Source organism: Oscarella lobularis, chromosome 15 (assembly GCF_947507565.1).
Source record: "Oscarella lobularis chromosome 15, ooOscLobu1.1, whole genome shotgun sequence".
NCBI lineage: Eukaryota > Metazoa > Porifera > Homoscleromorpha > Homosclerophorida > Oscarellidae > Oscarella > Oscarella lobularis.
In genome coordinates this window covers 647,767-669,306 of record NC_089189.1, presented here as the reverse complement: position 1 = coordinate 669,306, position 21,540 = coordinate 647,767, and the positions used below count along the sequence as shown (strand labels likewise).

Here is a 21,540-nt window from a genome sequence, read left to right as displayed (position 1 = left end):
CTGTGTAAGACCTGTAGGGGCTGGCGTGGCCGGGATGCCGCCAAGTGCGCTTGGTGGAGCATCACCCATAGACTCCGGTCTATAGCTCCGCTAATGGACGCGTCGGCTCATGCGCTCTTGGTGGTCGAGCAGAGTGTACACAAGCTTTGGGACTCGCAGCAAGGGAGTACGCACCCTTTTTTTTGGGTCGCTAAAGCATCCAGACCTCCACGTGGTGCGACCTGGGTCATGCTAACATGGATGCATAAACTGGCGGGCGGACAAAATTAATAACAGAGACTCGTTCTAATGAGTTCAATTTCAATTTTCAATAAATGTAAATAAATATATGTCCGGGTTTGTCACGTGAATTCCAGAATTCCATCATGTCCATAAAGGACCTCGCTGTCTGGTTTCTCCACCGTCAGCTCTCTCGATTTGTCAAGAATGTGGAAGACGTTAACGTTCGCGGATCGATATTTGGAGGTGAGGTCCCCAGGGAGGATCACACCAGTAAATCGCTGTAACAAAGGCTTCAGGACACCTTCACCTCGGCCCGCTGGACGTGAAACCAGAGGCACTGGCAAGTAGATTCTTATCCTCCTAGTATAATCCACCTAAGTTCGTGCGTCACTGCAGGCCGATCTTGGGTGGCCCGTGCAGGTCACCATGGGCGTACTAGGTACGTGAGATACGAGTTTTCTGCGATATTTGCTACCTATTTCTCTGATGGGTAGAGGAATTCGACTTGAGAATACCCTGGAGCACGATATTCAGTACTGGCAACGTTTCCGTTCGCGTTCGCGGTCTTTACGTCGTTGTTGAACCAAACGAAGGTATCCCTTTGTTGTTACGAATAATCGGAATGAGATTTCTGGTCGTAGCTAAGCCCTACGATGCGGATTTGGAGGCTAGAGTGAAGGAATTGATCAAGAGGAAGCAGATCGAGCAAATTGAAGAAGCAGCCGAGGAATATAGAAAGCAGCAAGCAGGTTTTTTCAAAAAATGGCCAAACGTATCATGTGTCTATAGATAGGACGTCTTTGCAGGCGAGTCATCTAATCAGTCTTGGAGTATTTGGGACACTGTTCTGAATTATGCGTTGCGCCACATTGAGGTTGGCTGTGAGCCGTGATTTCGTCCCTTCTATTCTTAATCTGCTTTTTTAGTTGACGTTTGAGAACATCCACATTTTGTACAGAGACAAAGTAAGCTCCTTCTGTCTAAAATTGAAGGCATGTGATACCTATTATACAATCTCTGTCTTCAGGTATCGGTTCCCAAGAAACCGTTCGTCATTGGGATTACTCTTAAGTCTCTTACCGTTCAGGTATACCATAATGCACAATAGGCAATGAACAGACAATGGCCAAGCATCCACTTCCTTTTCATACTGAACCACCATTAGCAAATACGTTTTGTTCTCACGATATTTTTTTGTATTTATAGAGTACTTCAGCTGACACTAAGTCCAAGCAACCGGACCTAGTTTCTAAGGTGCAGTACGAGTTTTTTAGTTTGCGTGGCCTGCACCAGCATTCTCTTTTAGCTATTGACTTTGAAGGCGTTGTCACTCTACTGGAACAGTTCGTTGGAAACCGTTACATGGCAGGTAATAGTAAAGTGAGTCTAGAAGACGCTCTGCTAGGATTTCTTGTTTAGGATCTCAAAGATAAAATTCCTTGTGAAGACAATATAACACCGGAACATTGCTACAGTCAGAGAGGAGTTCCTAACTGGAATATTTCCGTGTGTAGCGATTTTCTTTAGTTCTGAAGCCGATTGCTCTGGAAGCGTTGCTCGTGCTAAACCGAGGCTATTCCTCTGAGCCAAAGTTTTCAGCTGAGATTAACCTAGATCACGTTTCACTTCGCTTGTCCCACACTCAGGTAGCAATGGGCGAGCTTTCATATTCTCAAACGAAATCAATGCCTTGTGAATAGTTTCGCGATTTGGTGAAAATGTTTGAATTGTGGGAACTGATGAAAGTCAATGCGGAGTACCGAAAGTTTCGTCCTTTGCTTCCACTCAAACGGCCTACGTCACCAATAGTCGTTCGCAAGTGGTGAGCCAAGCCAAGCGCCATCTATTGAACGTTTCGTTTCTGATATATTGTATTGTAGGTGGATGTACGCAATTACTGGCATAAGAGAAACTCACAACAAGAGATGGTCTCCCAGTCGCATCAGCCATCAGTGGTAATTATCTTAGAAATAGATGCTAATGATACATGCCAACCTCCCAGTGTATCTTTACTAGGCGTTCTTTTCGCAAGTACTTGAATCACTACAAGAATTATTTGAGAGACGAATCCATACCGGAGTCGAGCCTATGCGTGAGTTTCGTAAGTCTTTGAGAACAATTAATTGAATGTTTGTTAGGGATTGGAGAAGGATTTGAGTGCAGCAAGTATTTGTCTAGCCAGAGTCGAGGCTGAAAAACAGGTGAGAGCTGAGGAGAAAGTTCCAAGCAGTTTTAATGGATACCAAGTTAATTTTCAGCTGTCGCCTGACTTGTCGAAATCCGAAACGCGAGAAACGTCTATATTCTCGTCACTGACGTCACTGTCGGACTCAATCTGGTCCTGGCTGGGCTACAAAACGTCGTCCTCGCCGTCACGACGACGAGGCTACGCGGATTTCTTCGATCGTCTTTTGCCACCCGAGCGCGAGCAAATGTACCGCGCAATTGGCCACGATCTCACGCTCACGTCGGTCAAAAACAACGCCGACTACGTCAAGTGGAGCGTCCGCCTCTCGCTCCGTCGTCTCGACGTCGCGCTCGAACGCCAACGGCACCTCGCCGCGTCGGCACATCTCCGCGGTATCGACGTCGTCATCAAAAACATCCCCGTTCACGAGCGAATCGACGTCGCCGCCGAAGTGAACGACGTCGAAGTGCGCGGATCGTCGGCGAAGTTGAGCGGCACAGACGAGCCCGTTCTCCTATCGATGATCAAATCAGATAACTCCGATAAACTCTTTCGGTTCGACTTGCGAACGAATCCGCGCTCGAGCGACGCCGACGCTTCGATCGTCGTCCAACTGAGTCCCGTCGAGATCGTTCTCGACGTGCCGACGCTCAGTGAACTCGGTAAACTATTCACCGTCGACGAGGCGAACTACGCCGACGGATTTCTTCGCTACGCCGAAAGCAAACTCGACGAATTTCGCACTCAGGCGGCCGTCAATCTACTCTACGCGTTAGAAAAGGCGAAAATCGTCGTCGTCGACATCGACTTGAAATCGCCGTGCTTCATCTTGCCGGAGAACGGACGCGCCACGGCGACGACGACGGGGATCCGCGCTCTCGTTCTCGACTTGGGCCGACTTTCCGTCAAACAGCTGCGCGATCGAGCCGACTTGCGCGAAGTCGACTCGCCGTTTCTTCGCTACGACGTTAATCTCGCCAACGGTCGCATTCTCGTCGTCGGCGCGCGAGACGATTGGCGTCGGGCTCTCGACGACTCGGCGAACGATTCGTCGCTCGATCTCCTACCCCCGATGAGTTTTCTCGTCCGTCTCTTTCAATCCGTCGAAGCGACGACGAATCCGCTTGTCGCGCGACTGAAAGTCGAGGCGAACGTCGACGAGCTTTGCGTTCGAGCGAACGACGAGAAACTCATCGAAGCGTTGACTCTTCTCACGTCCGTCGCGAAGCATTTCGACGCGCCGCCGCCGTCGTCGTCGTCATGCGGAGAATTCAAAACTTCGTATCACGACACGCTTAAAAGCGATATTGCCGCCGTACGCGAAGCGATTCATGACGACGATACAGCATCGTTTCATACGGCGAACGACGGTTTTTCAGACGACGACGCCGCCGCCGACGGTGCGTCGTCGACGTTTCGCGGTCAATCGCTCGTCGACGTCAATCTCGTCATGAATCGATTCGCCTTGGACGTCGATCGAAACGCCGTCGCTTACGTTCAAGCCGAATTGACCGGTCTCGTCGTACGCGTTTCCGTTCGTCGCGACAACTGGGACGCGAGCGTTCGTCTGAAGGGCGTCGAAATCGTCGACGCTCAACGTCGCGCCGTCGTCAAGGACGACGACGGTCCGCTGCGACTCGTCCACGCGAAGACTCTCGTCGACGATTTTATCGTCGTTTCGGTGCGCGGATGCGATCGTCGTTCGACGGCGTACACCGGCTGGGAATGGGAGGCGAGCGTCGATGTCGGTGAAATCGACGTGACCGTGCATCGGCAGTCACTTTTTGATCTACGCGCCTTTTACGATCGACTCGTTTGGAATGAGAACGTTTTATCGCGTGCCGTGTCTCGTCTAGAAATCGACTCTTCTTCGGAACCGGAGCCAGAGCTAAAATCGTCGGCGGTGGCAGAGAAAAAAATCGACTCGTGGCGAATTACGGCACGATTAAAAACCGTCAAAATCGACGTCGCGGATGATCGCCTTTGCGTGGCAACGATTACGGTGCGAGACGTTCGCGGCGAAACGTCGGTGAGCAGCGGAGACGGACGAGCGGTCGAGGCGAAATTGCGCAGCGTCGACGTGACGAACGGCGGTGCTGCGACGATGTATCGCGAAGTGATCTCGATGGGCCGAACGCGCGATCATCTCTTCAGCGTTTCACTTCGTCGTCGCGGCGACGGCGACGAGACGACGCTCGCGCTCAGCGTCGGTCGCGTCAACGTCGTTTATTTGCATCGTTTCTTTGCTGACTTGTACGCGCTCGCTCGCAGTTTCACCGACGCTTGGGCGCGTCTCGCCAAAGCGACCGCCGTCGCTTCGGAAACGGCGCGCGTTCGCGTCGTCGAACTCGAGCGCGCTGGATCACCGATTCGGCTTGAGATTCTCGTCGATTCGCCGGCCGTGCTCGTGCCGACGAGCGTCTCGTCGACGAACGCGTTTTTCGTCAGCGTTGGCAATTTGTCGCTGAGGAATTTCGACAGCGAATCGGCGACGAGTGGCGTCGAACATTATCAGGCTAGCTTTGCCGGTTTGAGCGTGTATCGTCGCGCCGGCAACTGGAAACATCGTCGCGTTCTTCTAAGTCCAATTGAAGTGCGCTTGGAGGCAACGCGTCGCTTGGACGGGGCCACGACGACGACGACGCCGCCACCGCGATTTCAAGTGTGGGGCGAAGTGGATCGTGTGAACTTTTACCTCGGCAAAGAGGACTACGTTTATATTTGCGAAACGATGAGAGATAATCTTGGCGAGAAATCTGCCGTTAAAAGGGAAGAAAGCCCCACACCGTCGTCGCCTTTGCCCGTCGTTACCGTCGTCGAGGAGGATTTTCCCGATCGAGGAAACGGCGGTCTTTTATTGAAATGTCGTTTTTCGGTTAAACGATTACAAGTGGTTCTTTACGCCGACGAACCGCCGTTGACACCCGACACGTGCGACCGATCGGCGTCAGCGAAATTCGCGTCTCTAGTCGTCGACGACGTGCAGGTGGACGGACGGGAAAACGGCGGCGGGCGACGGCGGATCGAAGCGCGCGTTCGCGCCGTCACCGTGCGCGATTGTCGTCCCAATAGGCATGGCGCAATAAAGGACATTATTCGGCATTCCGAAACGGATCAGATGTTTTTAATCGACTACGAAACGAGGGATGAGTGGGATAAGACGAAATTGAAAATGGCGAAGATTCGACTGTGTTTCTGCTTGAAGTTTTTCCGCAAGCTACGCGACTTCTTCGAGACGGAGACGACGGACGGCGAAGGGACGTTCGACGCGTCGCAATTCGGTCGCTATTTGGCGAGAAACGCCGGCCACGCCGCCGCTCAGCTCTTGACTCTCGACGAAACGGACGGGACGGATAGCGAAGCGACGAAGCGGACGATCGAGTTCGTCTGCCCGGCCATCGAAATCGTTGTGCCTGAAAAGGCGAAGACGACGAACTGCAGCGCGCTCGCTCTGTCGGCGAATTTCGACGGGAAAATCGAGTCGCATCGAGGCCAGAAACGAATTGGCGTCGTCGCGAAAAGTCTCAACGTCGTCTCGTACGTATTCAATAATCCGCGCCGCACGTCGATCCAACTCGTGCGTCCCTTCGACGCCGACGTCGAAGGACTCGTGACGAACTCGAAGCAAATCATTGGCGTATCGGTGTCGAAAATCGAAGCGACTCTCTATCACTCCGCTCTTCTGACGATCGACTCCCTGTGGAAATCTTTTCGTCGTCATGGCGACGACGACGACGACGACGACGTCGATTTGCCGCCGTCTTCCTCGAATCCCTTCAAAGCGGAACCCGTCGACGTGACGCAATGGAGCGTTTCGACTCCCGTTCGAATGCCGCCGATACGTCGCGCCCAAATCGATCAGCAACTCGTCGTGAGAACGAACGCCGTCTCCGTCATCTTTCAAACGCCCGAGCAGAACGTCTATCGTCCCGCGCTCGCCGTCGAAATCGACGTTGTGCTCGAACTGCGCGACTGGTCGCACTACCCAACGGCGGGCGCCGACGCTACGCTTGAGCTCAAGTACTACAACGCGCGCGTCGAGACGTGGGAACCGCTCGTTGAACCCGTCGAATTCGGCGAGGAGGGGCTCTATCGACCGTGGGCAGTATCCCTCTGCTTCATTCAATATCTCAACAAACCGCTGCTCTTCGGCGACGTTCGCGTCGAAGACGAACTGATACAAAATACGTTGGGATTTGACAGTTCGGCGCGACGAAGCAGCCGGTCGTCGTCGTCGTCGTTCGTTAGCGGCGGTGCCGGCGGTCTTCTCGTCAGTCCGAACTTGGCGCCGAGACGAAATAGCGCTGTCATGGAAACGACGGAAAGTCGTAGCGACGACGGAGAGCTCGACGAAACGGATGGCGGAGATTTGCACTCGAATCGTACAGCTCGGTTAGACAGTCGTCATGACGACGACGACGGTGACGCTTCGTCGTCGCTGACAGTTTGCAATTGCGTCGTCGTCACGTCGTTCGAGCCGCTTCAAATCGTCGTCTCGGCAATCGGTTTGAATGCGCTCTCGACGGCGTACGATCGATGGTCGCGCGACACGTTGTTGCCGCAGCGTCACTCGTTCTTTCACCCGTCGCTCGACGCCGTCACGTTGTACGTGTCGAACGCGGTCGACGACTGCGACGCGACGATCGTTCCCGAAGCGTGGATCGCTTCGTCGTCGAGCGACTATTGCGTTCCGCGCGCCGGCGGCGCAATCGAATTGGCCTGTCGCGCGACCGATCGCTCGAAGCGTCTCTCGCTTGTTCACACGACTAATGATGCGTCGTCGTCGTCGCCGGCGCCGGAGAACGGGAGTCGATTATACGCTCGCTGGGTCAGCGGCGGCGAGACGAGTCATTCGTTGACTCACGATGAAGAGGATGGTATTAGTGTTGAGGGCAGTGTCGAGTCGCCTCTGGGCTTCGACCGGGGACTGACGAATAGTCCCTGGGTTTTGCCTGGCGAGTCGTCGCAGGACACGTCGAATCGAGCGTCGCCGACGGTCGGAATTGTCGAGGTCACTCCGAACTTGGTTTTCAAGACGTCGGCGAGCGCTGTGTTGCCGCCGCGACGGATTGGGAGCGACGCCGACTACGGACGATTGGCGTTTGATGGATTTGGGGCGATTTCCGAAGACGTTGGAATTGTGGAGGAGGAAGAGGAGGAAGAGGAAGACTCTTTGGGTGACCATTTTCCTGACGGCGGCGGCGACGACGACGAACCGTTGGCCTCACAGAGGAGACGTCCCAGCGAGATTCTAGATGAAAGACATCTGTTTAAAATCAAGGTACGAAAGTTTCTCTTTTGATCTTTACTTTTTATTTCTATCCAAGATTGGGAACGGGTCGGTGAAGATTCCTGTTGATAGGGATGCTGACATATTGATGCCTATTGCGACAGTCAGTGAGACAGTCAGAGGAGTCTTTTTCCTATGTTTGGTGGATTTGTTTAGGATACGCTGAACGGCTCTGCCTTGTGTTCTGTTCGGTGCAAATCGAACGGAAAATTTATCGACATCAAATCGCCTTTGCAGGTTAAATAAAATATACTTTTCGGTTTTAGTACCATTCCTTCGTCATCCCAGATTCGCAACTCTTTGAATTGCACTGTAGAAGTAACGTGCACGAAAGGAAACGAACCACAGCACATCATGGTTGTAAAACAAGGCGACATCGAGTCCGTTCCACTACGTTTCGCCTTCGCAGGAAATATTTTTATAACGCCAGAAGGTTACAGGTAAAACTTTGACTTCGACCTGTTACTTTGTTGGAGCCTCGTGTGACGTCAGAAAATGCGAAAAGGCGTTAAGCTGGTCGCCGACTGGCAACGTCGAGTCGGAATTGCTCTGTTGCTCCTCGCAGCACGGCGACACTTCTCCTCCATTCGTCGTTCACGTTTCGTGGAGAGAGATAGACTGCAAGACGGCGTCAATGAGAGATCGACGAAATTGGAGGCCCGCCGCTGTCGTCATGCAGTTGCAGTCGCCTCTAACGCTCGAGAACCAACTTCCCTTTTCTCTTCTCTATCAATTGGAGGTTCGTGTATTCAATGTTCGGTTTGTTCGCGTCCAGTGTTCGCCTTTAGGGTTCGCAGGAAGAGTTTGCTACGCTGGAAAGAGGCAAGGAAGTAAAGCTCGCCGTTCGCACCGCTCCGACGTTCAAAATTCGAGTGAGAAATGCATTTTCTGGTGTACGAGATTGTGAAACTTTTTTCTCCCAGATCAATGACTATCAGGCATTCAACTGGGCGGGGCGTTTCGAAATGACGAAAGAAGTTTCGGACGAGTCGAAAGTGCCGCTGAAGATGTTTGCGGAGAATTCGGGGCAGACACGGAAGCTGGTCTGCGCGAGTACGTAGTCCAGTTGTGAAATTCTCATATTGGGGTTTCGTAGCGTTTGGCCGTGTTTGTGTCCAAGAGCGGAGTGACTCGATTGACGATTTATTGCTCGCATTGGCTGATTGATAGAACTCCGCTTGCACTGCAAGTGAGAGAGGTAAGTGTTATATCAGAGTGTGCTGCGTTCGAGTACTGTACCTTGCCTATTTTTATAGTCGTCGCTAAGCAGTCACAGTCTAAAGCCTGTCCACGGGCAGCCTCTGCTGATCAGTTTTGGTCGCAGGGCGAAGCATAAGGTGCACGATTGCTTTGATCGCTTTCTTTCTTATTTACTACCGTTTTTCAGATTTATTTACGTTGCGACAATCGCGATAAATGGAGCAAAGACGTTTCGGCAGACGCCGTTGGAAGCACGTCTATCGTCGCCTGCTGTACGGACAAAGCCGTTAAGCACGAAGTGAGTGTCATGAACCAGACGCAAGTGGAGTGTCTTAATTAATGTCTTAATCACAATTTTTACAGATGCAAGTCACCTGCTCCTTGTCGTCGTCTTCTACGTTGACGAAAATCATATTTGTTGACCCGCTTACGATTGTTGTGAATCGAACGAAGGTGCGATCGATCACTGCATGCGAACGACAAAAGAAATATCTATGATGTTATTGTAGACTTTGCTTCAATTTGCTCCATGTCGTTCGTTACGGTGGACATCTGTGAAGCCTTTAGAGGTAAGATACCACCGCTTAGTTGTCTCATAGACATGCCTCCGTTGCTTGTTTGCAGACTCAGCCGTTTTGGCCTTCCGTTGAAAACGATCACATGAGCGTTAAATACGTCGATTCGCGTTTGTCGTCGTGGCCGTTCAGCTCAAAGCATCCGTCTAGTTTTGTTCTCCGAATGTCCAACGAGGTACTACTGCATACATAGCTTCTTCTTCTGAAATTTCCTATTCGGGGTCCCCCCTAAAGCGTCCCCCGATCAGTGTAACGGTCAGAGAAGTCGATATCAGTCGGCTCGTCGTTCTGGAGCCGTACTACAAAGGAGCTGCAGCCGTGCGACTTTGCAATTATCTGCGCGACTCAACGATTGAATTTCATCAGCAGTAACGAAGCGCGATCGTCGTCAAGATCAAATCGAGTCTAACCTTGTCGTTGTTTCGCAGAAATTGCAACCAAACTCACCTTTTGGCTTCTGAAAAATCGACTCTCTATACTTGGGACGAACCTCTGAAGCCGAGATTTTTGCATTGGAACGTTTCCGGCTCAAACGAAGTAATTCCACCCAACAGCCTTCTTGCCGTAAGGACACTCACTGTTTGGATACGATGGGCATTTATCTCTTTTTAAATTAAGGACGGAAGTGGTTCTTTTACGATTCCCCCAACCGAAACGCGATCGTCGTCAATAGTTGCCGCGAAAGACGTCGGCGCTCTTCTGCTCCTCTCCGCCATTCCCGAAGCGAAGGAAGACGCCACCGATTGTGGGGGTGGAAGTGCCGCCGCTTCTGCCGCCGTCAAAAGAGGCGTTCGCCGTTCCAGCTCGGAATCTAAAAACCGCAGCAAATCCACCGTCGCCAACGGAAACGCACTTGAGGAGGAGGAGGAGGAAAACGACGACAGGAACGAGACGGATAGAGGTAGAGGCGATTTTTTTCGAAGATCGTTGTCGAAGGCCGTCAGCAAAGAGGCGTATTGGGTGTGTTACATGGATGGGCTGCAGAGAACCCTTCTATTTACGTCGGATCAGGCGATCGCTCAGAAGGCGGCCGAGGTGAGAGCTCGAGCGCGTACACCTCTTCTTCTTCTTCCACATGTGATCGTCGTATAGGTCGTTCATCAACAAAATGCGTACGCCGAGCTGTTCTTGTCGTTCAATTTTCTCTCGCTTTCCTTCGTTGATCGTCTTCCTCGAGAAGTTGCTTATCTCTCGCTTTCTTCGTAAGTGCATTTTTTAATTTTAGCTTTTATTTTATCAATAAATACTAGATCGGTCGTCTGGGAACGTCTCATTGTCGACGACAAGGAAAAACCGGGCTTTTGGACTCCGCTGGATTCAACAACCTGTGCCCTATTGGAAAAGGCGCGACAAAAGTGGGAAGAGGATGGAACGGCGGACTTTCAGTTCCAAGAAATAACGGTAGGACTTGTGAAACAGAAATCTTCATCGCTCAATGGGTTTTGGCAGGTTTGCTTTGACTCAGACGGAGCTCGTATGAAAAAGCCGTTTTCTTCGTCGCTCCGACGACAGTTCCATCCCGGATTTTGGCTACACAGTACGTTTTCCGACGTTGGAAGCGTCACGCAGATAAAACTAGCGACAGGCCAAGTACGTTTATCTCGAAATTTTTTTATGCGAGTGATTTACACGTGCCGTAGCTCGACAATCAGCTCGATCATCCCACGTACCCCGTTGCCGCATTTTCGCGAAAGCAGAGTCAGTTTGTAGTCGAGCAAAAGTCGTTTGCATGCGATGGTTGCGTTGTTTAGTTGCTCCTCTCTTCGATTTTGTGATGCTGAAGAGTTATTGTTCGGGCTCGTCAAAATGTCGTTGCATGTGAGTTCAGAGTTATATTCACTGATGCATTTCGTTATTGGTCTTTTTCTTCCTCGAAGAATGAAAGCGGAATTGAAGCCGATAGAGATTAGTGTTGACAGAGGTTTTCTTTTCGCTCTTTGGAGAATTTTTGACGTTTCTGAAAGTGACAAAGGCGAAAATCTTGACGTTAGAATAGCGTCCTTTCTTTGCTATTTCTCTATAATCGTTTGTAGTTTGAGAAAGAACTCACTGAAATATTGACAATAGATGCACGAATGAATCAAGCTATTCAGGTGAGAAGCCTTTGTTTCGTTTCTTTTGCATAGAGCATATTTATGTTGCCTAGGAAACCGAAGCGCACCAGAGACATTTATATGAATTCCTTGAAATTTCTAGAATTCAGGTTAACGTGCCGATTTTCTCTGTACCACGTGCAGGTGAATTTTCATTCTACGCAGGCCAAAGTGAATGCTTCCCTCGACGACAAAGTGTCGAGCACGGAATCTCGTGGCGGTTTTGATCGCTTTCAGTCGCTCTTGTCTTCTCTGGGAGTGTCCCCTTCTCTAAAAGACGTCGATATAAGGCAATAGTGACAACCCAAATGTGAAGATGAACCTAGCGTCGGTTTTTTAGCCTGAACGGACTACACAGAGAAACTGTTCATCTAGACAACTCTGAACTACTGTCTCTCATATCGTCGCACTTCTACCATCAAGTTTGCACTCATAAAGCGACCCCAGTTAAATGTATCAAGCTGAAGCCAAATTTTAGGCTTTGTCGCAGCTGTACAAGGTAGTAGGCATCATTGTTTTGGGTCCATGGCAAGGAATAGTGAACGAATTGACGTCTCCCTTGGATTCTGTTCCAGTCAGAATTTTTTCAAACATCGCATTTGTTGGCTTTTTCATTTTTTGTGTAGGGTCCGAAAGGAGGCAAAGACGACTTGCTTGTGTCCGTCCGCTCAGCACTGGGCCACATATCTGGTAATTAAAATTTTATGTTTGGAGAAATTTCATAGGGCAGCTTATTATTTAACATTTGAAAAACCGACTTTTAGGTGGAGCGGCTTCGGTGGCCGGGTCTGTTGGACAGAGAATTGCCTCTCTGACATTTGACAAGCAGTTTCAAAGGGTGAAATCTTGTATATTGCCGCTAACCACGCATGCATGCATGCTTGCAATGTAGAAACGCGCCAAACGTCTTCAACGACTTGAAAGCCAGTCGGTCGGCCAGAACCTCAAATCGGGTGGACAAGCCTTAGCAATGGCACGCGGCGGGAAACGTAAAGTCTAACTTCATTCTATAAACCTTTTCTCTACTGTAGGGCTTTATTCACGGAGTAACTGGATTGATTAGGCAACCCTATAAAGGTAAATGCTTGAGTTTGCGTAATTGCAAAGAGAACGTTTTTGCTACTGAATTGCACAGGAGCTCGCCGCGAAGGAGCTTCTGGGTTTTTCAAGGGTCTCGGTAAAGGCCTAGTGGGCACGGTGGCACGGCCAGCGGGAGGAGTTATGGACATGGCGGCAATTACTCTGAACACTCTTGGAAAGTCAGCAAACGAAACCGATTTAGATTAGATCATCGTCTTATCTGAGAACTGTAGGAATTATTCTGAAAGAGACAAGCCAGAAAGAGTTCGTCCTCCCCGTCTTTGCATTCGAAACAAAGTGAGTACAATCTCCATGGGAGACTGTTTTTTAATTATTAATTAAACTCTTATATAGGCTCTCCAGCCGTATTCTGCAGAGACTGCACAACTAAATCTCACTGTCAAAGTAAGTACTGAAAGTCTATTCGGGCAAAGAAGTGAGACGAGTTTCGCAGGCTCTTCCGATGCCGTATTCACTTGGTAGCTACGTTTGGCATTGTAATTTGGGCCCTTTGACAATGCTGATTCTTACGACGAGGTACGACTCGAATCCTAACAGTTTTGCTCGTTCAATTGACACGTTTCGTAGACATGTTCTTGAAATTCGCGAGGCGGAAAGAAAAGTCAGCGAAGACGACTCGATTGATTTGTCGGGGATAGAATATCACGACGAGGATCCTGTTTGGTTTGATGGCAACACGGCTTTTGTAGCAATAGTGCGTAATTTCGGCCCCAGAAAGTCCCAAAGTATTGTACGGTATTCTTCTCTTAGAAAGGAAAGCAGCGTTCTAGAGAAATGACGTTCCCGACATCAGAACAGTGTACAGTAAGATGGCCGATAGCAAATTGTAGCTAATAATTTGCATTCTTTAACAGGAATTCTGTTTGCAGCTGACGCATGTGCTAGAAACTCGCAGCTCCTAATTGACTGTATATAAATCTACATGAACGCATGCACTACTTTGCAGTTGTTCCTAATAATTTGTTGATTTTGTACTCAGCTGACGCTTCAGAAGAAATGCTCGTGCTAGCAAATTAATTTCTCGGTACTATGTAATACTAGAGAATGATGGCCCGGTGTTCACCGTGTTGCCATCATGCAGAGCCTCCCACCGCTAACAGTACGCGAGTGCATTACATAGCGTGACGTCAAAATTTTTTATGTTGCCACATATTCACGTACTGTAGTAATCCCTGCCCTTAGCCCCTAAAGCTTAGTCCTACGTACATACTGTGCATACCTACATAATTGCTAATTACACGCTTTTCTGACGTACTGTATTGCATTTTATAATTTGCTAAGTATTTGAAGACATATGCATGTGTAAGGGTCATATTTCCTGTTACCCGTACACGCATACATACCCACGTACAAACTGTACATGAGTGGATACTTTTGATTGTGACGTCAGAGCGTGACAATCAAAACTCTCATTTCGGTTTCTCAGTGCATTTATGAAACGGAAAATAGCACAGATCAATTTGAAACAGGGGTTTCTAAGCATTTTTTCCGTTTATGAAAGAAAAAACGCTTTATCCGCGCCGTAAATCGCCTTTTTCGGGTCACCGTTTTGGGCCCCATGTCGCGCATGCGCTGTACGAAAAAACGGGTTTTTAAGTTACGTCACAATACCAAGCGTGACGAACAGACATACATACATACAGACAGACATACAGACACTTCCGGCCCTAAGATCACGTTTGAGAGAGCCTCCCTCCGCCGTTATACGGGCTCCACCCGTACAACTCTGGTGGTCGGCTCCAAAATGAATATCTAAACAGTATCCGGGGTTGCCCAAGAGAGAAGAAAGCGAACCTCATGGCATCGCACCGGGCCCTGGCCCAGCAGCATGGCAGGTAGGCCGTAGACAATCGTTCGCCTTACCTGTTTTTCACTGAGAGTTGCGAGCAGTACGTCATTACAAGACACAGGCGTCTTTTGCAGCGTTTACCGACAGCGGCTGTTCGGTTCGATCCACCTGGGGGACATAACAGGATGTCTTTAGCCGTATTCCAGCTTGGGGGGCCCCCTCTTGCGATCTCTTGCATCTATTATTTTTAGCGCACTTCTCTCATTCCTCCAGCCCACAGCAGACGCGACAATTTCTTCTCCCAAAAACTGCCGCCATGAAACCCTACAAAGGCTTCGTCACCTTTATTCTGTGTCTAAGTAAGGCTTCCACACTTCCATTCACATTCCGCGTGTCGTTCCGCGTTCTTACTATACCTAAATTTTTTTTCGTCGCCCTCTTCTCTTCTCGGTAATTCTTCTTCTAACATCACGGGCTATGTATGCAAACTAGATCGTTTTTGAGAAGGGCACGCTTTCCCCATCTTTAACTATCACAACTGAACCCCCCCTTTGCTAAGTTCCTTTGTAAACACTTGCGTAAGGTTCCTGTGCAATATCGTCATCGTAGATGAAGTCTTTATCTCCTTAACTATGTCTCCCTCCTGTTCTTTCTATTTCCAGCTGCTTCTACTCGTGTGCTCCCAAGTAGTATCAAGCAAGCATGTCAAAGCGATATTTGCTTTGGCGATGACGACTGGCTGGAACTATGCTCCGATAAGACGACGACGAACTCTACCAGCACTATTACTAACGAGACCTACTACTGCTGTCCTTGCCCATGGTCCGTGGAACTGGCAGACTGCAGAGATTTTGCCTGGGTGGCTTTTCACGCGTCAAATGGCTCGTTCTTTCGCGACGTTCCGTGCCACAGCGACTCGACGGAAAACGTTTATCAGGTCTACAAGCACGACCAGAAAGATCCGTCGACGTTCTTGGTTGTCCGAGACGAAGAAAAAGAGGAGAGAAAAATTACGTACCGATGCATTCGGTGCCATGACCATAGCGTTTTTTGGAGCGTTACCCCGGGAACCGAAATCATAGCTCCATCGACGACCGCCACTTCTTCCTCGCCGTCGTCGACGTCCGCCACGTCGTCGTCGTCGTCGTCGTCGTCGTCGACGCCCGTTACGTCGTCTTTGCCGTCGTCGTCGTCGTCGTCGTCGTCGTCGTCGTCGTCGTCGTCGTCGTCGTCGTCGTCGTCGTCGTCGTCGTCGTCGTCGTCGTCGTCGTCGTCGTCGTCGTCGCCCTTCGCTTACACGTCCGAGTTTCCTAATTCCAATTCTTCCGTTTCTCTTCTTATTGGCCTTCCTGTCGCTGCCGTTCTCCTCTTCGTTCTTCTCATTGCCGTCTTACTCATCTCGCGACGTCCGACTTGCAAACCATCCGTCTGGGATTCTGAAAAGGCACGAGGCGTATACTGGAACGGAGTGCCTGAGATATCGAAGCTGCAGCTAGTAATCTTGGGCGACGCAGGTACTGTAGAAGAAATAGAAATGTTCTCAATAACAACAGGGCGCCGCTATTCTAGGGACGGGTTATTTTGGGGTTGTGAAGAAAGCCATGATCATTTCCGGCTCGGTGTCATCTTCTCACAAAATTTACGGTACAGTAGCAGTAAAGATTCCTCGAGAAGGTAAATGTAGAGCAATTTTTAATTAATTAAACGAGCTGACGAGAAAGGGGGGCTCCCACTTTTTCAGACTTTTTAGACGAGGAGGATGAAAGCAACGTGCGAGAGCGTTTTCTGCAAGAAGCAGACACGATTTGTGGTGCTGGGCGCCACGAGAACGTCGTGTCTCTTCTCGCCATATGCCGAGACAAAGGCGAGCTCTTTCGGTTGATTTCCTCACTCTCCAAGGTCAATATCTTCCTTTTTTTCTCACGCTCCAGAAAGCGATATTCCTTATCTCATACTCGACTACGCCACCCACGGCGTTCTAACCATGTATCTTCGTTCGAAACGAAGTGATCGCGATAGCAAACCCCTCGAGCCTCTCATGATCAACTTTGCCCTGCAAATCGCTCGAGGAATGAAATTTCTTGCCGAAAAAAATGTACACGAATCTTTCGAGACTTACACGTGTATATTCACGTGTAAGCATCTATATGTAGATGGTTCATCGGGACTTAGCCAGCAGAAACGTTTTAGTCTATGATAACGATCTGCTGAAAATATCTGACTTCGGCTTAGCAAGAAATCTTGGAAGCAATTCTTACTATAGAAAGCAAAGTCGAGTAAGAGGAAGAGTAATGCGTTTGACTTTGGCTGAATTAATTAACGACGGTATACCAGGACAAAGTGCCTATTCGATGGACAGCTCCTGAGGCTCTCACACTTAAAAAGTACTCCGAAAGTAGTGATGTGTAAGATAGCATGCATAAAGCCAGAAAACGACATTCGTACTACCGCTCCTTTGTTAGATGGTCTTTTGGAATTGTCTGCTGGGAAATAGCGACATTAGGTCACGTGCAAAGTTCTTTATTTATTTGAAAAGGAATAGGGAAGTTTTTCGTGCAGGTGGGACTCCGTATCCCGGCGTGCCTATTGAAGAGCTTTACGATCTCCTGTCTCGCAACGGCTATCGTATGTCTCGTCCACGAAATTGCCCCGATATTCTGTAAAAAATTCCTAATTTTGAGCGAACAGGGAAGAACGCGCGTCCTTTTGTTTAGCTACGAAACTATGGTCGTCTGTTGGAAATCGGATCCAAAGGAGCGCCCCGCCTTCGCTGAGCTGGTCTGTCAGCTCACTGGGAATGTAGGGTAGGAAACAACTTGAGGGAAAAAGATTTCTCTCTTCATTTGTGTCGTTCCTTTATCATAACTTAGGTAATTCAAAAAAAACGTCTCTAGTCTAGTCTACAGCATGCAAACTCGTGTTATAGTAAAAATGTGACAAGAAATAGCTGCGGTGTTGTGGTTTCACATCCGAAACGTTCATCCCCCTATGCAGTGTGCCATCGATATCGGAACAATTTTTTACTACCTCTGGCAGTTGGTGCAATCGAATTCCACGTTTATTCGTTGTTATTGCTGAGATTAGATACGCTTTGCGATCTTTGATAGTACCGTTGCCGTATTTGATGGCGCAGAGATAGTTGCTGCTTTTGTTTTTATATTCATATACGCGCAAAGCCGAACTGTTAACCGTATTATTCTCATGTTGGAGTGTCAAAAAAGTGCTGTCATTGTTTGTCGACAACAGGCGGCCTTCGCACTTGACATTTTCGAAGACGTAGTAGTAGTAGTAGGGGTTTCTCTTTTTTCCAAGAAACGTACTGGTTTTTTTCCAGTGCGAAGCAGTAGTGTTGCAGTCAGGGCTCGAAACAACTTCTGTGCAATTGTCATTGCTTGCCAAGAAGGAGCTGTCTGTTTCTGCTTGGAAAATGTATGTAGATGACGTGCGGGCGGAACGGGTAGGACGGGCGGGACCTTGAAAGGAGACTTGAAAAAGGGCAGAAGCCAACAGCAACGCTATCCAATTCGTAATCATTTTCTTTTCTCTGACTCTGAAGCGACTTCGATCTTTGTCTGACTCTCAAGGCCAACTCTTCGCTGTATATATGGGCAAGAGTCTCTGGCGATAATTAAAGCTTAATGGCAAAGTTGGAAGTGTGTTTCATTCATTTCCGTGCTAATTAAGCGGGGGAAGATTCTATATGTGATGAACTTCTAGTCTTATGACCCTATACCCCGCGTAATTAATTAATTCCTTCCGTCGTTCCACCCTAATGAATTTCTTCCTCCTCTTTTCTCCCAACAGCTCCTCCTCTTTACTATGGATGAATGGTGCCTATTGTACTTCGTAGCACGCGACGAGTCAACGAGGTGTCAGGCAAACCCTCTATCAAAATACGATACTATACAATAGAGACGGCATCTCGACCTTTTCACCACTCTTCCATATTACGTACGTACGATGGTTCGATTTCCCGCCGTTGTGTTCCTATCATTGACCCTTGGATCAAGTGAGCGTTTTTCATTTCCCCTACGGTCAACGATCGTTTTGTCGGTCTTTAGTGGTCGCGCCGACGGCGGGGGGGAAAACCACATGTCGATCGGAGTTGCGAATTCGGGCTAAACCGTGCGCACGGACGTCCGTCGACGGCGGCACCGTTTACCTGACTTCCAGTCGCGAGAAGATCTGCGGCTGCTCGTGCTGCACCCAATCGCCACGCGGCCTTCACTTCTCGCGCTGGTGGCGTCGTCAGATCGACGGCGAGGTGACAATGGTGCCCTGGTGCTGCGATCCGGCTCGTCGCAACGAGTCGGCTTGCTTTGTGACGGAAGACGGCGAGACGGGAACGAGAATCAGTCTGTTCTTTCGGCTCGGCGTTGCCGCCCCCGTTGCGGTAAACGCGTCCGCCGAAACGTTCATTTGTGCTCGTCAATTGAATTCGTTTGACGTCGGAGAAATCGTAAAGAGCCTGAAAATTCGCCGAATAGGTATCCGATGAGATTTCACGTTAAAAAAAGCCCTACTTAGTCTTTCTCAAAGATCCTCAATTGGCCATTCCCGTTCGAGGAATTCTAAATAGTTCGACGGTGACGGGAGGAAGTCAGGTGGTTTGTCAATACGATTACCTCAGCTCCGACCACGGACAATTCCCCATATTCGTCTATTGGCGACATTCGAAGGAGCAAGTGACGTACGACGTCGATCATTATCGTTTGATTCCTCATCAAGTTCGCATCGAGCATGGGTCAACGCTCTATCTACCTGACACCTATTCGTACGACGACACTGCCGATGACGTGTTCGCCTGCATTGCCAATTCGTCCGTCTATAAAAAAAGTCTCGTGCTGGGCCAAGTCAACGTGACTCGAACCAATTCGTCTGTTCGTCTTCAAGCGACAACGTCCGATTTTTCCGTCGTTGAGTCGACCGCACCACGAGGTGGAGGCGGAGGCGAAAGCGGCGGCACGACTCGATTTCTGGCGACAGCATGCGCCGTCGTTGCCACCGGCTTTGTCGCCATATTTAGCATTGTTCTGTATCGGTGGCGACGACGAAAGCTCCGTTGGGTCGATGAAGAAACGAGTAGAACAATAGGGCTGACCAAGTGGGAACTTTCCCGCTATCAGCTGACGCTTGGCCATTCAATTGGCGAGTGAAAACGATGTCAAGTATATCGCTAAAAAATTTTTGTTTCTGTTACAGGTGAAGGGTATTCTGGCGTTGTGATGAAAGCGACTGCAAAGGGAGAATTTTTTTCGGGTACAGAGGTGGCAGTAAAAATAGCTAAACGTAAGTTGTTCTTAGATAAACTCCTTGTTCTATTTTAAGTCATCGTATGACGTAGATGGGTGCGACGGCACAGATTTGGCCGCCGAAGCTGGCATACTCGCTAAAATTGGTCATCACGAAAATATTGTTCGCCTTTTAGGCGTCTGCAGCAAGAACGGTGAGAGTACGCGTTTTTATTTTTATTTCACCGCTGAAAATTTATGTCGTGGTGCTGTAGGGCCACTATGGGTTGTACTTGAATTTGCTGAACAAGGAAATCTGCTCAGCTACTTGCGAGCTCAGAGACGCCAAGGTCTCGTCGATTGCGGTGCGTCTTATTTCAAGAAGAAGACTATATTTGGACTTCAAATTGCGTCGGGAATGAAATATCTCGCCTCGAAAAGAGTGAGTACTGTACACGAAGTTCGTCTCAATATCTGTCGTCTTCACAGTGTCTTCATCGCGATCTGGCCGCCAGAAATGTTCTCGTTAGCAAAAACGAAGTACTGAAAATATCGGATTTTGGCCTGGCCAGAGACGTTCGCTACTTCGAATACTATCGCAAGAAATCTCAGGTTTCAAAAAATGAGATATACAACGCTAATGTCACGAGCTTGTGTATATATTATAGGGAGCATTGCCGTTTAAATGGACAGCGCCAGAGGCTCTCGTCAATAAAATTTATACAGAATTCAGTGACGTGTTAGTACAATAGTTTCCCCCGTCTTCCCATCGAGTTGTTTTTGTGCTCACTAAGATGGTCATTCGGTATTTTGCTTTGGGAGATGGCTACCCTTGGCGAGACGCCCTATCCTGGAATATCTGTTGAGCAACTCTACGATCTCCTCTCAAGGACATCTTACCGCATGGCAAAGCCCTTAGGATGTCCAGATGACTTGTAAGTGAGGGGGCCCCACTCCATTATAAACGTATCTATCTGTAATCATAGTTACGGTGTAATGGTTTCCTGCTGGAAGCGAAAAGCCAACAGCCGCCCATGCTTTTCGCAATTGGTGAATCAATTCAAAGATATGCAAGAACAAGAGAAAACGGTGCAAGAAATTTCAGAACCAGACGCTGACTCTGCAATAGGCAGTCTCTAAAAGAGAAGTAAATTTTGCGCTGCGTAGTTTGCTGTCTTGGTGGTGCACACGCCTACAGATGTTTTGGATGTAATCACCCTGTTTTAGTCAAATATACAGTGAGTAGTATGTCCTCACGTGCAGTGCGGTTCTATAGTTTTATATCAACTGTCCGAGATACACGTTCACGTTCTCCTGGAGATATGCACGTAAGCAGCTCTCCAACGGCTGCTTTCTTGCTTCCTCGACGCTTATCTTATTTAGATTGCAATTGAGGGATGTTGCCACGGCGAATTGGACAGGATCTACGAGACCATTGCCTTCATCGAATCGAAACACGCCATCAAAATCGATCTTCTCCTATGCTGCGGCGACTTTCAAGTAAGCAGAACGCATAAAAATGCGTCGGAACGAATCGTAACCGGCAAACGAAGGCAGTACGAAACGCAAAAGATTTGGAATCGATGTCCGTTCCACCAAAATATAAACAAATGCAGACTTTTCATAAGGTGAGAGAGCACGGTACTTTTAGAGTGGACTTCGTCTTCTTCGAATGACGCTCGCTTCAAAAGAAGCGTTACTCTTACGAGCCCCTCTCCTATTTCAAATTCAGCACATTTTTTTGGCGACTGGGATTCATGTACGAATGATCCATGGTCACTATCTAGCTCGAAACCTTTCACAACGATTTTTCACTAGTCTTACTATAGACACATGCACTCACTACCGTAA

The 21,540-nt window shown here is 48.9% G+C and overlaps 4 protein-coding genes across 8 annotated transcripts in view; all 4 read left to right on the top strand.

The window, feature by feature from the left end:
* Positions 1–357: 357 nt before the first annotated feature.
* Positions 358–13,700, top strand: LOC136196309 (intermembrane lipid transfer protein VPS13A-like). The gene is made up of 54 exons (XM_065985833.1): positions 358–465; positions 519–562; positions 619–661; positions 717–815; positions 864–971; positions 1,029–1,096; positions 1,149–1,187; positions 1,250–1,309; positions 1,429–1,476; positions 1,529–1,591; positions 1,642–1,696; positions 1,750–1,868; positions 1,923–2,044; positions 2,103–2,177; positions 2,239–2,314; positions 2,361–2,423; positions 2,481–7,691; positions 7,738–7,803; positions 7,857–7,937; positions 7,989–8,140; positions 8,193–8,439; positions 8,489–8,572; positions 8,624–8,743; positions 8,797–8,898; positions 8,957–9,037; positions 9,088–9,198; positions 9,264–9,353; positions 9,410–9,469; positions 9,525–9,650; positions 9,710–9,843; positions 9,904–10,039; positions 10,094–10,510; positions 10,568–10,677; positions 10,726–10,876; positions 10,925–11,065; positions 11,116–11,173; positions 11,227–11,293; positions 11,353–11,461; positions 11,509–11,568; positions 11,622–11,678; positions 11,734–11,858; positions 11,909–11,990; positions 12,047–12,142; positions 12,195–12,258; positions 12,333–12,406; positions 12,461–12,541; positions 12,600–12,645; positions 12,704–12,827; positions 12,882–12,945; positions 13,003–13,053; positions 13,103–13,185; positions 13,237–13,363; positions 13,420–13,473; positions 13,524–13,700. The coding sequence occupies exons 1-54, from the start codon at positions 366–368 to the stop codon at positions 13,569–13,571; spliced, it is 10,272 nt and encodes a 3,423-aa protein (XP_065841905.1). The 5' UTR covers positions 358–365; the 3' UTR covers positions 13,572–13,700.
* A 713-nt stretch (positions 13,701–14,413) lies between these two features.
* Positions 14,414–17,437, top strand: LOC136196319 (fibroblast growth factor receptor 2-like). 4 transcript variants are annotated; one of them, XR_010672132.1, is made up of 13 exons: positions 14,414–14,504; positions 14,560–14,655; positions 14,710–14,817; positions 15,121–15,972; positions 16,028–16,132; positions 16,200–16,322; positions 16,390–16,553; positions 16,612–16,734; positions 16,793–16,863; positions 16,921–16,961; positions 17,018–17,117; positions 17,173–17,328; positions 17,385–17,437. XR_010672132.1 is itself a non-coding variant. In XM_065985844.1 (12 exons), exons 3-12 carry the CDS (start codon positions 14,775–14,777, stop codon positions 17,264–17,266), a joined length of 1,716 nt encoding a protein of 571 aa, XP_065841916.1. In that variant the 5' UTR covers positions 14,414–14,504; positions 14,560–14,655; positions 14,710–14,774; the 3' UTR covers positions 17,267–17,437. The 4 variants fall into 4 exon arrangements, 3 of the variants coding, with proteins under 3 accessions (XP_065841916.1, XP_065841917.1, XP_065841918.1); XM_065985844.1 differs by having other exon boundaries at positions 17,173–17,437; XM_065985845.1 differs by having other exon boundaries at positions 14,560–14,817; positions 17,173–17,437.
* A 135-nt stretch (positions 17,438–17,572) lies between these two features.
* Positions 17,573–20,945, top strand: LOC136196316 (uncharacterized). 2 transcript variants are annotated; one of them, XM_065985840.1, is made up of 11 exons: positions 17,573–17,887; positions 18,263–18,467; positions 18,520–18,945; positions 18,998–19,606; positions 19,661–19,747; positions 19,803–19,904; positions 19,965–20,131; positions 20,179–20,301; positions 20,358–20,428; positions 20,484–20,624; positions 20,676–20,945. In XM_065985840.1, exons 2-11 carry the CDS (start codon positions 18,419–18,421, stop codon positions 20,827–20,829), a joined length of 1,929 nt encoding a protein of 642 aa, XP_065841912.1. In that variant the 5' UTR covers positions 17,573–17,887; positions 18,263–18,418; the 3' UTR covers positions 20,830–20,945. The 2 variants fall into 2 exon arrangements, with proteins under 2 accessions (XP_065841912.1, XP_065841911.1); XM_065985839.1 differs by having other exon boundaries at positions 17,573–18,467.
* Positions 20,946–20,988: 43 nt separating this feature from the next.
* LOC136196323 (lariat debranching enzyme-like) overlaps positions 20,989–21,540 on the top strand; it is a 4,554-nt gene continuing 4,002 nt past the window's right edge. Inside the window, exons 1-3 of the mRNA XM_065985853.1 lie at positions 20,989–21,017; positions 21,073–21,189; positions 21,243–21,317. Coding sequence (XP_065841925.1) covers positions 21,012–21,017; positions 21,073–21,189; positions 21,243–21,317 — 198 coding nt within the window. The 5' untranslated portion in view covers positions 20,989–21,011. The remainder of the gene's footprint in view (positions 21,018–21,072; positions 21,190–21,242; positions 21,318–21,540) is intronic.

Coding starts and splice junctions, on each gene's coding strand:
- LOC136196316 (XM_065985840.1), top strand. CDS start 18,419: ATGGTTCGATTTCCCGCCGTTGTGTTCCTATCATTGACCCTTGGATCA. Junction 20,429..20,483: donor TATACAGAATTCAGTGACGT/GTTAGTACAATA, acceptor GTGCTCACTAAG/ATGGTCATTCGGTATTTTGC. Junction 20,625..20,675: donor TTAGGATGTCCAGATGACTT/GTAAGTGAGGGG, acceptor CTGTAATCATAG/TTACGGTGTAATGGTTTCCT.
- LOC136196319 (XM_065985844.1), top strand. CDS start 14,775: ATGAAACCCTACAAAGGCTTCGTCACCTTTATTCTGTGTCTAA. Junction 16,323..16,389: donor CGCCATATGCCGAGACAAAG/GCGAGCTCTTTC, acceptor CTCACGCTCCAG/AAAGCGATATTCCTTATCTC. Junction 16,554..16,611: donor AATTTCTTGCCGAAAAAAAT/GTACACGAATCT, acceptor ATCTATATGTAG/ATGGTTCATCGGGACTTAGC.
- LOC136196309 (XM_065985833.1), top strand. CDS start 366: ATGTCCATAAAGGACCTCGCTGTCTGGTTTCTCCACCGTCAGCTCTCT. Junction 7,692..7,737: donor GACATCTGTTTAAAATCAAG/GTACGAAAGTTT, acceptor TTTCTATCCAAG/ATTGGGAACGGGTCGGTGAA. Junction 7,938..7,988: donor ACATCAAATCGCCTTTGCAG/GTTAAATAAAAT, acceptor TCGTCATCCCAG/ATTCGCAACTCTTTGAATTG.